The sequence below is a fragment of the Pelodiscus sinensis genome, chromosome 3 (genome assembly GCF_052426305.1).
Source record: "Pelodiscus sinensis isolate ZL-2025 chromosome 3, ASM5242630v1, whole genome shotgun sequence".
Taxonomy (NCBI): domain Eukaryota; kingdom Metazoa; phylum Chordata; order Testudines; family Trionychidae; genus Pelodiscus; species Pelodiscus sinensis.
The window spans coordinates 185,314,383-185,330,908 of NC_143054.1; the positions used below are offsets into that span (position 1 = coordinate 185,314,383).

The 16,526-nt window shown below is 39.0% G+C and overlaps 1 protein-coding gene across 5 annotated transcripts in view; it reads right to left on the bottom strand.

Annotated features, from left to right (window-relative positions):
* MEIS1 (Meis homeobox 1) overlaps nt 1-16,526 on the bottom strand; it is a 145,308-nt gene that overhangs the window by 19,348 nt on the left and 109,434 nt on the right. For all 5 annotated transcript variants that reach the window (XM_006114089.5, XM_006114090.5, XM_075925570.2 and 2 more), the window contains exon 9: nt 7,975-8,051. In XM_006114089.5, coding sequence (XP_006114151.2) covers nt 7,975-8,051 — 77 coding nt within the window. The remainder of the gene's footprint in view (nt 1-7,974; nt 8,052-16,526) is intronic.

Genomic DNA, 16,526 nt, shown 5'->3' on the forward strand with positions numbered 1-16,526 from the left:
TTTAGTATTATTGTCAAGCAATGCTGAAACATCTGTAATTGTATTCTTAAAATGATATCAAGAAGTAAAAAGGTGAATAAAAATCTGATGATCTTGATGGATGGCTGAAGTTTATTTGTTAATGTTTTAACATTTACAGGTAAACAAGTACCTATATTTACTCCATCTCTTACTGCTGAAAACATTTTTTATTACACAGATTTAAAATGCAGATTGCCCTTTACTAGTTTTATGTTTACTGGAATAAAAGGAGGAATAGATCAATCTTTTAAAAAGTGCATATTTTGCCACCTGTAACTGAAAACTCTAAGTGTGATATGGTTTGTAAAGGCAATACACCAAGGATATTTGCCCATTATTCTATTTTGCAGTTTTGTAGGCTCTGCATGGGAAAATGCACTCCTGTGTAGACAACCAACACCAGATGTAGGCACCACTTAAAGCAAGTCCACTTAGCCCTAAAAATAGTGTTTAAGTGGGTCTCAAGTGGTGCACTGGTCATGAGACAACCCAGTGCAGAGAGATGACTTTTGCCCTCAGTGAAGTAATTTAGCTAAGCTGGTATCTTTCCAAGTACCTAATTCAACTCACAGGAAATCTTGGGAGCAGACGTGTTTCCTATTTACATCAACGAAAGCTGGATTGGGGCATAACTCTGAATTGTGGGTAACCGCTGTAAAGTACTACTGCTGTGAAGTACTAACTCATATGCATTTCTATGTATTTATTTTCAAATGGGTCCAAACCCAGAGCCGAATCCTACACTAAAGGCAGGTGAACAGAAAAAATCTTCGGCTATTGAGGCCCAAATCTGCCTGACCTTGAAAACGACCTAACAAAGAGCTCAGTATAGTGTGAAAACTGGTCCAATATAGGGATGTCAATATGGGGATGTCAAAGATAAGCCTGGGCTTATCGGTTAATCTTGTTGACAACACACACTCCCCCCTCTTGCTGCCTCTGTGTCAGAGACAGCAAGGGGGAGGGGCTTTAAGCAGGCTCCCCACGAGCACCAGATCCACCTGCCCCCTCCTCCGTGCTGCTGTCTCTGATAGAGAGGCAGCAGCATGGAGGGTGAGAGAAACAAGCTAGAGCTGATATGCATGGGAAGCTGGCTTTCAAGCAGGCCTATCCGTATGTCCCGGCTCCGCAGACCCACCTGCCCTCCGGTTGCTGCCTCTTAGAGAGGCAGTGAGGGGGCAGGCAGGAGGCGGAGCTGGGGGGAGCTGGCTTAAAATCCGGTTCCCCCCAGCACCAGCTCTGCAGTTCCGTGTTTTCTCCCTCACCCCCCACATGCTGCTTCTATCCGAGGCAGGACTACAGCAGCAACCCCTGCCAACAGGAGGGGAGCAAGCTATCCCTGGACAGAGGCTGCTTCACATCTCACAGAGCTCTGCAGCAGCAGCCCCTGTCCATGGGGTGTCCAAGCTCCCAGAGGACAGAGGCTGCTGCCGCGGACCAGTCTCTGTCTGCAATGAGCTCAGACCCTCGTGGGCAGGGGGCTGCTGCCACCTTGCACTGCTGCCTCTGTATCAGAGGTAGCAGCACAGGACAGCAGGCAGCCTGTCTGTACGGAGAGCTGGTTTTTTTAACTGGCTCCTCTGGTGAACTGGTTCCTGCCTGCCATCCTGCACAGCTGCCTCTGATACAGAGGAGGCAGCACAGGGTAGTAGAGGGCTTCCCAGGAGTGGGGCAGGGAGTGCACTGGATGCCGGCCCCACCCCATGGACTATTCACTTACACGGTATCAAACATCTTGAATCCAATAAAAGTTACCACGTCACCCATCTCTCTCTCTCTCTCTCTCTCTCTCTCTCTCTCTCGCAAGAAAAGGTATTCTCCTGTTCTAGACAAAAAACACAGGACCTGTTTGCTTGTGACCAACAGGGCTGGTTCATTGCTTCAGTCACCCCTCCTCCCAAGCCACTGTGCAAAGAGAGGAAGTGGAGAGAACTTCCACTAAATTTCTGCCACTGCCAAGAGGGGTGAAGGAGATGCCATGTCTCTCTTTCCTCTGAAGAGAAGTGTGAAAAGGAGCCCTGTGGCCTCTCTCCTACTGGGCAACAGGGAGCCTCCTGGGCTGTACAAACCTGTCTCTCTGTGGAGACTGAGAAAGAGCTCCATGGATAAATTACCATTTCACTCCAAAATGCCAATTCCATATGGACTGTATTCCATACAGTAGTCCCTTGCTACTGCCAAACTAGTGTGGAACTAAAAACAGTCTAATTTGAATACAGAGAGAACACAAATTGGACCTGTGAGAGCAAGGAGTAGATTAGGGCCAAGATCCTGGCTAGAGGAGGACCAGGAACAAGCTGGAGAAGGAGAAAAGGGGTGAAAAGGGAGGAGAATACATTTCCTTGCAGAACCAGGAGTGGAATTCAAAACTCCTGCATCTCTACATTCCTTTGCTGTAAGCAGACAACTGTCAAACCCACTAGGAAAGTATGTGTCTCATTTCCCTCTAGTAAGTGGTCCACACAGAGGATGACAACATAGTAGTGCTGTCTATCATTTACTCCAGTAGTTCCAATAGGAGAGATCTGTATTGTGGATCTAAAGTTTCCAACCCTGCTGATGACACATTTGGGTGATGGTATTGTTCCGCATGATGACATTTTTTTTCATTGTTTTTTTTAAAAAGCTAAGAAAATTACATACTAAAAATCTACACTTCAAAAAACTGAATTTGCAAATTCAAGCTCCCAAATGCAAGTTGTGACAGAAACCTTCATTTGGCTCCCTTGTGCACATGGATCATCATACATGTCTTTAATTATAAAATCAAATAATCTTTTTCCACAGAGATCATTCCAGGCACAGGTCAGTCTTTTAAAAATTCAGGCCATAAGCATTTCAGATTGGATACCCAAAATTAGTAGACATTTTTAATGTTAAATTCTCTGAGCCTCTGTCCTTCATCAGTCAAATAATACCACTCCTGCCCGCAAAGTGGTGCTGTGAAGATTAATTAATTAGTATTTGTGAAGCACTAAGATACAAGAGCGATTAGCACCATAGAAGAGGTCCATCAGGAAATTAATAATTCTGTCTTCAAAGCAAGATTTGACTAGCATGAAGCAAATGAAACACTGAATGAGCATAAAACAAAAGTGAATAGCTGATTATTTCATGTGTACTGTCCATCCTGTGCTCTGAATGAGGCAGAGATAATGTGGAAAAAATGTATATGATCGTGTGATTGTTAAAGACTTTTTCACACTGGGATACACACATGGGGGCCACATAAAAATTGTACAGGCAACCTTTAGTTTGGCATTTCCAAACTTCTGAGTGTTTGACTCACAGTCATAACATTGTGCTATACTGTGTGTGTGTGTGCACGTGCGCACACGCACATGCACACACACTTGATATCCAATACACTTCTGTAGTTTCTGTAGGACGTGATTAGAATTGCTTTGCCTCCTAAAAGTACCACTAGTAATTATTTAACATTAGCTCTTAACAGGCACAGATTTACGTGGGATGCAATAAACAAGGAAACTGTATAGATTGTTTGATATACCCTATACTAGCTCTCTGCTGAAATAATAAGTGATTGTATTGCACTTTCTGGATGTTTCAATCACAGAACAGAAGTTTTTAGCACGGGGGGGAAACCATAGTAACCTCTACTCTATCAGGTCCTCTCTATGTCCCTATATACAACACTGTCAAGAATGAACAAATGCCCCTTCTAGTTCAAGTTATCATGCTTTGAATCTAAAGCACTAAGGGAGTTAAATGACTGGCAGGTGAATGATTTTAATGGCTTAGACTAACAACATATTGAATTCTGCCACTGTAGTTCTCACAACAAGCTTTTTGCTACACAATGATGTTTCACACTTTCCACAACAGCAAAATCGAACACTTGCAAACATGGTTTGCAAAACAGTTACAAAACATGTATTAACAGGTGTGTTGTGAGCAAGACAAAAGATCAGTCTTCCATTATACTCTGCGCTGATCAGGCCTCAGTTGGAGTATTGTGTCCAGTTCTGGGCGCAACATTTCAAGAAAGATGTGGAGAAATTGGAGAAGATCCAGAGAAGAGCAACAAGAAAGATTAAAGGTCTAGAGAACATGACCTATGAAGGAAGACTGAAAGGATTGGGCTTGTTTAGTTTGGAAAAGAGAAGATTGAGATGGGGAATGATAGCAGTTTTCAGGTATCTAAAAGGGTGTCTCAAGGAGGAAGAAGAAAACTTGTTCTTCCTGGACTCTGAAGATAGAACAAGAAGCAATGGGCTTAAACCTCAGCAATGGAGGTTTAGTTTGGACTAAACCTTCCTAACTATCAGGGTGGTTAAACACTGGAATAAATTGCCTAGGGTGGTTGTGGAAACTCCATCTCTGGAGATATTTAAGAGTTGGTTAGAAAAATGTCTATCAGGGATGGTCTAGACAGTACTGGGTCCTGCCACGAGGGCAGAGGACTGGACTCGATGACCTCTTTAGGTCCCTTCCAGTCCTAGTATTCTACGGTTCCAAATGCAAATGCTGCTTGGTTTACAATCAAAATCTTTGTGTATAAAAATCACTTACCTGGACAATTCTAATATAAAAAAAGCATCTTTGTTTAAACTTCTTTATTTTAAGACATCCATCCTGCCACTGATTAGTTTGGTAGGACATCTCATGCCTTCAATTCATGCATACAACCTCCTGTAACTTCAAGTGGAGTTGTGTACATCAACTGATGGAACAACAATGATGTTTCTGAGTGCATGTGAAAAATCATCTCCTTTTCATTAAGAGTTTGCACAGAAAATTAAAATACAAAACTAGCATTTATTGTAAAGGCATCTGAAATATCATGCAAGAAATAGTTTAAATGCTTTCAAACTACACAAAACAAACCTTCTCTTCACTAACTCTTTGGTGGCAAAGTTACAATGCTATCCGGAAAATTCAACGTTCCCATTTTGGACTAACTACTATGCTATTAGACACGAGTTTATGTTTTCCATGCACATTTCATGTATTCCCACATGCTGTGTAGCTGCCAATAATTTATGACTGATCTGCACCCGGGCAGCCCTTCATCCTTTTATTTAATCTTTGTAACAGTGATTTACAATGACTCATCATTAATACAAAAATGTACAATGTGTTAACAAGTTTTGAAGAATCTAAGAAGGAAGGCAAACAATTTTTGAAAGTTGTGGCTGAATGACTTAGGAGCCTGCTGAAAAAAAGGCAAAGTAAAGAATAAACGACCTATGTGCTGCTCCCTGCAGCAAACAATTAATGCAAAAAAAATTGTTCTCCTGCTTACTTTATTATTAAATGTATTAATAAAAATGCTGGGAAACATTTGCATGTAACAACAACTTTGGGGGTCAAATGAGCTGTTCAGTATTTCTCCCATGGGTAGTTTTAAGTAGTTCTTTGTGTGGCCTGCTCTCTTCAACTTTCAATCATAACATCTATTTTTTTAACTTGCTCTTTTTGGAAGTCTCTATACCACATTTGGCAATGCTGCCCCTTCAAGAATCAATGGGAAATCAAACACTGACGCACAATTTTAAAAAAGCACCTAATCAGCTCTCCAGCTTTAAATGTTTTTTTTGGGGGGGGGGGGGCAGGGCGGAGAAACTGTCTCAAGAATGAATAGCACAATTTACTTGTAACTCCATAGGAGAATTATCAAACTGGCACATGCAGTAATGACTATCCTACAGCCAGGAGACTTCAGTTGGACTATATTTTGACCTGTATCTACTTTCTTTCTTTTGCAAAAGGAGCTTATAAAAATATGTGTGATGTAAAACCAACAAAGTAATTTTTCAATTATAAGGCAAGTTGGGTACCAAGAGAGACCACAATGTCACTCAGGAGAAATCTCTACTAGGCTTAGTTCAAAAGCATGCTGTGGCCATTACCTCCTAAAACTTTTCATAAGCCATCCAAAACTGACATACTTGTCCATAGGAAATCATCTACTTCAGTCCAATCCTCCATTCGTACTTTCTCCTGTTGACTGAAAGGACTAACTTCATATTTCTCCTCGTACTTCCTGGCTTTCATTCACAGGCTCATCCTTCTAAGGTTCTCCCAGCATGAAATTTCTAACGAAAGCTGACATATAGCCTTGGACAAACAGTTTAAATATCCCTACGACATACATACAGTAGCAATGCTCACAGGGTATATTTGCTAGCATATGAAAAATGGAAAGAAAAACCCTGTAGGGAGCAGGTTTGAAGTAAGCGGATGGTATGTGTTGATGTGCTAACTGTACATAGTTGCATATTTCCAGAGCTTCTCTAATGCAACAATCTTTCATTTAGCCATCATCATTAAGCAGGAGCCCAGGTTATCTACATGGTCTCTAAAATGGACAAAAGCATCTATCATTAAACTTAAGGACAACAATACAAATTAAGATATTGATTGGACAAACAGTGGTCTAATAAATCTATAACAAACAACAAAAAAAGAAGATACCCTTCCCCTGGGAGATTTAGAATACTGAAATCCAAATTTGCGAGTAAAATATACATTATCATCATGTTAGGATTTTTTTTCTTTTTAGAGTAAATATCTGGAAGCACACTTCAGCATATAAAGGTGTTCTCTGTTTTCCTTTAATCAGTGTCTTACAAGGTTGCAAAAAAAATTGATCTCCCAGGTCTGCTGTGAGGTCACAGAAATTGATAACCCTTACAAGCTATGCTTATGTGAGTCTGCCTGTGTCTTACAGATAGTGCACTTTGTAAATTAATCCTCCAAAGGCAAATATATTGTAAGTAGCTTGTTATCTCTGAAGTACTAAATTGAAGAATACATGGGATTATATTGACAGAAATTACATTTTCTGTAATGGGGTTTAATATAGCTGAAATCTCTCTGATAGGCTTCTAGTCTCTCTCACCAAAGAGGGTTAGTTAATGTAGGTGCAATGGACATCAAGACAAAATTTATTCACTAAAATGGATTAGGCTATGTAATCAGAGATTCGGTAATAATAATCTCTGACACTTACTGAATGAGGGGAGAGAGAGAACAACTTTTGTCTGCCAACTCGGACTCCTGACTCCCTTTCCCCCCAGCAAGCTTGCAGCTTATGCTGGCAATTTCTGGGTATTACTCCAAAGAAGATAAGGTTTCCCATCATAAAGACTAATTCAAAAATATAAGAACAATTAATTAGGTATACTTAGTTTTACAGGGTATTAGGTTTTGATGCACTTGCAATGTGACATTCGTTCTGGTATTCTGTATGAAACCTGGATTTGTTGCAGTAACAAAGGATAATAAATCAGACTGTTTAAACTAGTCTTGATGCCACAATTTTATACTTAAATAAGAATACTTTTGGCTGGTGCAGAAATAGCAAAGGTTTAATTTTTTAAAGCCATCTCTGCTATAACAAATCAAGGCTCACAACTCTCTTTACTTTAAAATGAATGAATTACACATATAATTTTTTTCCCTATAATGCTTCAGTGGGGAAAAAGCAGATTTTTCTTAAAGTTTGTCTCAAGGTTTTCATTTAAAAAAAAAGCCCAACAAATACACTGAGAGGATACCAAATTAACTTTGTTAGTAAAAAAGAAAATTATTTGATACAAATGGCGATGGACTTAATCAATCTAGCCCGAAGAAAATAGGCAGAATGGTGTACATCTCACTTACATTTTCTGTGTCTCAAGTGATTGATTTCTTAAAGGATGGTTCTGCATACACATTTATATTCAGAAAAAAACACAGACATGCATATAAACTGAAATGCAGCTATTTAAAGAGCTATGAGAAAGTACATACTATATGTTTTCTCCAGGACTAGAACTATAGCTCCCATAACTGAAACCATTCTGTAGGCTACATCACTTTTGCATCAATAAACTTCCACAAAAAGTAAGCAATTGCAGGGTGTGTCAGCAGAATGCCAGTCATTAGAGGGAGGTTGCTAGAGGTCAGACTACCGGCTACGGGTAAACACTAAGTAAAATTACTTACCAATTGTTCACCTGAAGAATAGTGAGCCCCGTGTCTTGTGCCAACTGCTTTTTCTGTTCTTCTGAAGGGTAAGGATGCTATAAGATACCAAAATAAATATATATATTTGAAATGATGGTGTTACTCATTTTAATTAATAATAAAGTGTGACGTCTGTTATTAAAAGGTGAAAATGCTGAGGTGTGTCACTCTTTTGTAATTATTAATGGGCTACTACATCATTTAATTAATGGCAGTAAAAGACAAGCCAATTACAAAGATTAGTGAAGTGTAGAAATAGCTACTTAGAATATTGGCAGTACCTGGCTGCTCAGCAAGGCTATTTGTTGCAATATCGCAAGGTTTTGAGATTATCTTATGTTTCTGATTAAAGTCATGCTGCTGATAGCTTTTTCTACATTCCACCAAATAATAAAGAAAACAGACTATATGTACACACACACACACACACACACACAGACTGTATGTACACACACACACACACACACACACACACACACACATATAAATTCTGATTTAATAAAGGCAAATCTTATCTGTGCCTGAAAATAATTTGCAAATAAGATCAGCATCTTGAACAGCAACAAATGCTGGGATTTTGAACACATGCCAATTCAAGGTCAGTGATCAGCACATTTTTGTCTGACATTAACATAGCTGTGCTACACTAATCATGAGAGACAGAAAATAAAGACTAGCTTAAATGAAGATAATGTTAAAATTAAATCATAAGTTACATTTCTTGTGAGAATTTGATTGCTTTCTCCAAAAATTCACTTATGCATGAATACAAATTGCTTACTAAGTTAAAAGCAAAAAACACATCCAAGTCTGAATTTAGGAACAACTTTGCCAGTGTCATTTCCCTTGATGTTAAAGTATTATTGTCTTTAAAGAAAATGAACCAAAACCACAAATGCAGCAATTCTGGGAAGAAATGTTTTTTAGAGTAATCTATTCTGGCCTTATATTGCAGGTAAACATACTACTAACTTGAAATTGAAATGCCACAGTTCCCTGAACTAACTTCTGGTCCACTACATGATAAAGTTATTTTAAATTTCCAGTAAAATTATTTAATAAAATAGATCTGACATATCCAAACAGGATGTTCATGACTTTATTGTACTATGCACACATCCATTTTTCCACAAACATGCCACTCTTCTTTGGCATTATCATTAGATATAATAATTACAAAAGATGTAAACTAAAACTTTTGTAAATATAGGAATTTATAACTCAAAATTCAGTGATCTTACTTTTAGGACAACACAAGAAATCTAATAGTTATGTTACAGTAATTGGCATTACTGAATTAACTCATCTTACAGACTATGAACACTCATAATTCAATTTGTTTTCTCTTGTCAGTTTGTCCAACAAAACATACACTGCAGCGGGTACATCTACACAGCAGCGTTATTTCAGAATAACGGCCGTTATTCCAAAATAAAATAATTTTGAAATAATGGACGACTTATTCCACCTTCTGTAAATCTCATTCCACGAGGAGTAACATCTATTGTGGATGTTCCACTGCTGCTATTTCGAAATAGCTCCTCCCTAGGGCCATTCAAATTAATTACTCCCCAGTGTCCCCTGGGGCTCTAACTAGAGGTAGTGCATCCACATTAGGGAATCCTGCCTTGGACTAATTTTGAGGGTTCCCTGTAGTGAAGACATGCTATTTCGAAATAAGCTATTTTGGAGTATTTCTTCCGGAATTGCTTATTTCTAAATAAGCGTACAGTATAGACATACCCTAACAGAATATGCCCATGACATAGAAAAAATGATTAATATTACTTTTACTCATCAGTGGTGGAGTACAAGTTGAACGTCTCTAGTCTGGCACTCTCTGATCCGGCATGATTTTAGTTAGCCGGATGTCCACTTATCATGGGTGTGGTCAAGTTTCCTGCAGTCTCATAAAGTTTGTTTACAGACACCAGTCCTAGTTCTCAGTGTTCTGTGCTGTTATTTAGCTCTAATTTACCCTAAATGTCTTCTAAGAGCCCTGTAAGCAGGGAAGTCTTGATAATGCTTCTAGACAATACTGACATCCTGTAGTTTGGCAAATTCTCTGGTTCAACACTGGCCGGGTCCCAAAGGTGCTGCACTAGTCAGGTTCAACATGCACTATATGTAGGCTGAATATACCTTATATACTTTCCATTACCAATATCTTTTTACCTTTTGAAAATGTTTCCAGTCAAGCTCCATACTGCTAATTACAGCTAAGCTACACTTCCACTGATGACAATTATATTTTATGGGCATAAATACGACACAACCATTTAAAGAACTTTTATAGAAATCATACTGATTTATATTATTTGCTGATAGCCCCTTCTTGCTGAGTTTGCTAGCCACCTTTCAGTTCTTTTACGGTCTATCATCACAGTATCAATGCAATTTAAGTTTAGAATCAATGTAATTGCTGCAGCAATTTATTTGTGTTTATTTTCAGAAACATTTTTTTATTTACATACTACGAAGCAAACTGTTGTATTCTACTTATATTTATCAATTTTATCTTATCCCATTAGGATAACCTGACCATTCAGCTTGAAATAGTTTCAGTATTCTCTTCAAAAGCTTACAGCGAAGACATGTGGACTTTCAATTATTTGGTTTTACTTCTTCATTTTTCTAACTTCATTTTCATAAAAGGATATGCTTTATTTTCTTATTTTGCCTTGTCACCTTGCATGTGATCTGATTTTAAGTAATTGAACAAACTGTGTCTAATTTTATGCAGCAAGCAATAATTACCAGATAGCCTCTAGCTATTGGAATTGAGAACTCTGTCTCCATTAAGCAATTTTCAATTGTTCTGGACTTTTTTTCAAATAGACAAGACTGGATAAAATTAGTCATCAGAATAATACACCACTGTATAAATAATTGCTTTACAAGCATCAAAACAAAATTCCTTAAACCATGGTGTGTTTAAGGTCATCTGATTCTTTCCATAGTCTAGTTATTGACTTAATGTAGCATAAACTTTGAATTTCATGAAAAATCTATAATTGTTATAATCACATGAAAGCCATGTAGCTAATCCCTCTCAGCCAAAAGTTCACAATGAGGTATGCTTTTTAAACTGAGACTTGATATGTTTAAAATATCTCTTGAACACTGGGCATCCTTGTTATATAAGCTATTTATGGATACTACAGAGTTGTGCCTTTGTAGGCTTGAAAAAATGACTTGACAACGAATCAACATGCCATGGGCTAGGTTGCTATAAAAACTCTCAAAGTCTTGTTGCATTCCCACCCACCGGGCTAGTCAGGCATATGCTACAGGCAATGGCAGAAATCACATTGCAACAGAGATAAAAGGGGAAAATCCTAAGAACTGCCATTTAATGAAGAAATAGGAAATTCATTCTGCCCTATTGCTGCTAATCTTCTTTTTACATATGTAGCAATAATAGTTTCCATGAGAGTGCATCTTTATTAATTTTGTTTAAAAGGACAAAGATACTCTTTTAAAAAGTCACTTATAAATGTAGCACTCATTCCCGCTGGCAACCTAACACTGAGTTCACTTTGGGATATCAAAGCAAATTGGACCCACTGTTCAATAAACAGTGATTTGAGACCTTTACTTTGTTGCGTACATTAGCCTCATACCATTATCTGTTAAAAGCTTAATTATTTGCAAACAATTGATCAAGATGTGAATTTGAGAAAGGATCTGCTAGGACCACTGGGAGAGCTGCAATGCATTAGGAGAGCAAACAAAATTATCTTTAGATCTTACAATAAGAATTAACGATTGGGACCATATATAGAGCAGCGCAGTAGCTGTAACAGACTTTCTGGAGTGTTTTCCATTTGATCTACATTAACACCTCAAGAATGAATGAAAGCTATAAACAGTGATTATGTCAGGGAAGGCTGACCCTCCTTCCCAGAATCAATCCAACACATGTATGTTGGGAGATTGCAGACTAGCTTTCCTGTTGAGGCCAGAGGGAAAGAGTGCCTCCAAGAGATATGCTCCAAGAATTATTTTGAGTAAGTTCTACGGTTTGTGTTATGCAGAAGGTCAAACAAGATAGTCACAGTCTTGGAATCCATTAAAGTAGGTAGCTAACAGAACAAATTTAAAAGAACCCAGGCGTACAACAAATAAGGGCTAAGGAATTACTGTAAAAACAATGGGGCCAAATTCTACTTTTTTCTATTCCATAGGTTGCAGCAGTGTTACAGAGCAGCATTTGACCTCTCTGAAACTTATCACTTGTTCCTTACGATAAACCTAGTACTAAAATATGGATTGTTTGACACTGTTAATATGTCTTTGCAACTCTGTGGCATTACTTGTAATAATGACTTAGTACAGGAGTGACTGCTTAATAACCCCATCGAAGTCTGCATGCAAATGAAAATTATCCCTAGGGGGTTCGCCCAGGCAATATGAACCGTTCAGGAACATTTGGAAAGGTAAAAATAACTTACAAAATTTAAGTCAGAGCAGTCTTGTTAGCAGTAACAAAGAAATTAAATTGACAGACAAAAGTGTAATTTTCCATTATGTACTCTGTGAACAGTTTAATAAAAACTGGTCTTAAACAGTAGCGTTCCCGATGTAACATGTTGTTTTGCTTTTAAATGCAGCGAAGAACTTGTTTAACCAAGCAATCAATAAGATTTCTTTATTCTTTGACTACAGTCAATGAGTAAAGAGAAACTCTACAGTAAATACAGATGGAAAGTGTCCAGACCCATATCTTAATGATACTCCTTGTCCAAATGTACTCCTTTCATCAAATTTTCCACTACTGACTGCAAATGTGGATGCCAGGACAGTGATACACTTTATCTTATCTGCCCTGGTAACCAAGTATCAATAACATTCCCTCCCTCATTGCTTTGCCCACTATAACAGCACATTGTAATGGTCGCAGAAAAATTGAAAATAATCCTGTACAGAGCTTGCTGCTGAGATAATGGAAGGCTAAGCTGTCCCTTCTCAAACCCCAGATTAGTAATTTCTTGTGACATAGAACTGCCTATATACCCAAACTGCAAAACAGCTATAACAAAGCACAGAGATAGAAGCAATTTTCAAGCAAAATGTTATATGTTATACTTTAAAAGGTATGGGAATAGGCACAGGAAGAACTGATCTAATATGAGGAGTTATGGCAACTGTCCAATATAATAACCCTTATCAAAGCATGTTCTGTTGCTTGGCTGAATATGTTGGGAGAACAATTTCAGAAGTTCTTTTATCCTTTTCCTCCAGTCCTCTGCCTCCTCCACAGCTAAGTTTAATGCATTAATAGCAGATGACCTTGAGCTAAACTCTGGTATGTGATGGAGAGATATTTGCTACCCCCAAAAAAACTCACCCTCCTCCCTTCAAAAAATGTCTACTACATGGACTTTCACTATGTTAACCATTACATTCCTGCATTATGCTTTAAAATGTTCTAAGGAAATGTTTTTGAATTTATATAGTCTTATTTTAATGATTCTGCTCAGCTAAATTATAGGCCTAAACCTAGCTGTTCAATTAATAAACAGAGTAAGCAGATGAGGTGGATACAGCTGACAAATTACAAATTAGTTTTACATTGAACTTTAAATCTTGGTTTATAAAAAATTCTTCACTGAAAAAAAATGGGATATTGCAGGCAGAGGGACTATATGTTGTGCACCTAAATTATTTACATTGTTCACAATTAAATTGATCTAGGATACATTTTTTAAAATATCCATCATGCTTCTTCATTGTATTTCAGCTTTATGAATTAGTTTTACTGTTTCGGTGAATGCTTTTTTGTCTCCTCACTGCACATTATCAAAGAGACACTTTGTGCATGGTATTTGCATTACAAAAGCAGTGCATGGTGTAGTCTCAGAACATAGCTTGAATTTATAGTAGTTGAGTTCTGTATCCTCACACATGGTGGAATCAAAAGAATAACTCGGGTGTCTGTACTGGCAAAGTAGCCAAAAGTGTTTGGAACACTATCAGTAAAGTCACAAGATTTCAACCTGCCTTCTTAATTCTCAGCCAGTGTATTTAGATTGAGCAATAAAGAGAATGCATTTAGACACAGTTTGCTCATTTTTCAGTCTGGATGAATTAGTCTGTAGATACGCCCTATTCAGTAGCGGCTCTAAGAAGTTGCCAAGATGAGGTGTACAGCTATGAAAATCAACTCGGAAACTGAAAACTAGATCTTATTTGACACATGAGAATGAGTTGAACATCTAAGGAAAAGCTAAACATTTCACAGCAATCACTTTATTCTAAATACATCTACAATACATCAAGTATACAATGGAAAACCTTTTACAACTTTTGCACAGTTACACAGTTTAGCCCTGTAAATCACCTCTACAGTGCTAGTGGCATTACCTGATTTCTTATTTAAAACTTTGTTTTACAAAACACAAGGGCTGCGTCTAGACTGGCATGATTTTGCGCAAAAGTGCCCGCTTTTCCGCAAAATCTTGCCGCCTGTCTACCCTGGCCGCAAGTATTTGCGCAAGAACACTGACTTGGTAATGTACAAAATCAGTGGTTCTTGCGCAAATACTCTGATGCTCCCGCTCAGGGATAAGTCCTCTTGCACAACTATTCTTGCGCAAGAGGGCCAGTGTAGACAGCAACGTTCATTTCTTGCGCAAGAAAGCCCGATGGCTAAAATGGCCATCAGAGCTTTCTTGTACAAGAAAGCGTCTACACTGGCATGGATGCTTTTGCGCAAAGGCACATGCCAGTATAGACGCTCTCTTGTGCAAATACTTTTAACGGAAAAACTTTTCTGTTAAAAGTATTTGCACAAAATCATGCCAGTCTAGACGCAGCCAAGTAGTGAGTAAGCATAATAGGACATGTTTATATTAAACACAAAGCAGACCTAGCCATTCTTTAAAATTTACATACACACACACACACACACACACACACACACACACACACACACACAATAGTTTAATGAGCTAGCCATTTCTCAATATGATTTTAATAACATTATTGTTATTAAATCCCTGCACTGGTAGTTATTGAAAAATTAACTGTAAATGCAAAATCAAAAGCCATATTTCCTTTCTTTAAAGTCTGAAATATATATAAAAAAACATGCAATATGTGCAGTAACTAAGGTGCCTTTGTATATTTTACAGTGTGAAATGATACACTGCAGTTTGGCTTTTACTACATCACAGATTTCCTAACAGACAGATTCTGAATAGTAACTAGGACCTTTTGTGGAGTAACTCTAGTGGGAGCCATTCAAGGAATAAGGTGATATCAAGGCGAGTAAAGGTATCCAGAATCTGGCTCTTAGTAAGGAAAAAATGCCCATATAAAACAGGGGCGGGCGAAATACGACCCGCAGGCCGGATCCAGCCCACCAAGCCTTCAGATCTAACCTGAGGCTCCTCAAAGTGGCTGGCCGCTGGGGCCATGTGCTTCTCTGCACCACACAATCCTTGTGAGAGAGGCCAAAGTTGAGAAGGCGCACTGCTCCCACCCCTATCATAATCCTTGCAGCTCCCATTGGCTGGAAATTGGCCAGTGGGAACTGCAAGGATTGTGCTGGGGTGGGGGCAGCATGCAAAATCTCCCTCTCCCCTTGGGCATGTGGCACAGAGAAGTACAGAGCCATAGCAAGCTGGCTGCTTGAGGACGCGGCAGGTAGGGCACCTGCCTGAGGGTCCCACTGAGCTGCTGGCTGGGAGCCACATAGGTAACTACCTCCTGGCCAGAGCCTACATCTGGCATCCCACACCCTAACTCTCTGCTCCAGGTCACCGCCCAAACATTCTGCACCCTCCTTTCCCCAGGTCACAATTCTCTCCCAGATCATGCACCCCCACCTATACCTTTCCCCTAAGTCAGAATACTCCCCTGTGCCCATACCCCTGGCTCCATCCAAATCCTTTTTCCCAGGTCACAACACCCTCCTTCACCCAAACTCTTTCTCAGATCCCACACCCTCTTCTGCATCCCAGTACCCTACCCTGAGCTCTGTTCTGCACCCAGCCTCCATCCCATATCCCACTCCCTCTCCAAAGAAAATGGTGGCCCTGGACCACCTACCAAAACTTTGGAATAGCCTCCCATTAAATTATTGCCCGTACCTGATATAAAATATCTGATTGTCAAAAAGGAGACCTAGTTTTATTGGGGGTGGGGAAGAGCTGTACTCTACAGTGGACAAGTTGTATTTTCCTGAAAAGTGAGCCCTCCTTCCTCTATGGGTCTCTTTCCATTTTCTCTTTTCAGACAATGTCTTGCAGCAGCTGTCTATGAACCTGTTCTGACACACAATGTGAATATCCTCTCTAGGACTGACTCAAGGAGATATATGGCATGGCATGGGACACTTTGCTAGTACTGGTGCTCCCCAAAAATTTAGCCAAGTTCAGGTTTAAATATCCCAAGCTATGAAGCTTCCTTCACAATCTATTACAGCCAATCTAAAAGAGTGCATGGCTTCAAGGGAGTAACCTCATTCTTGCTCGTACTAGTTTAACTTCATTGACTTCACACAGCAGCCCCCCACTCTACAGTAG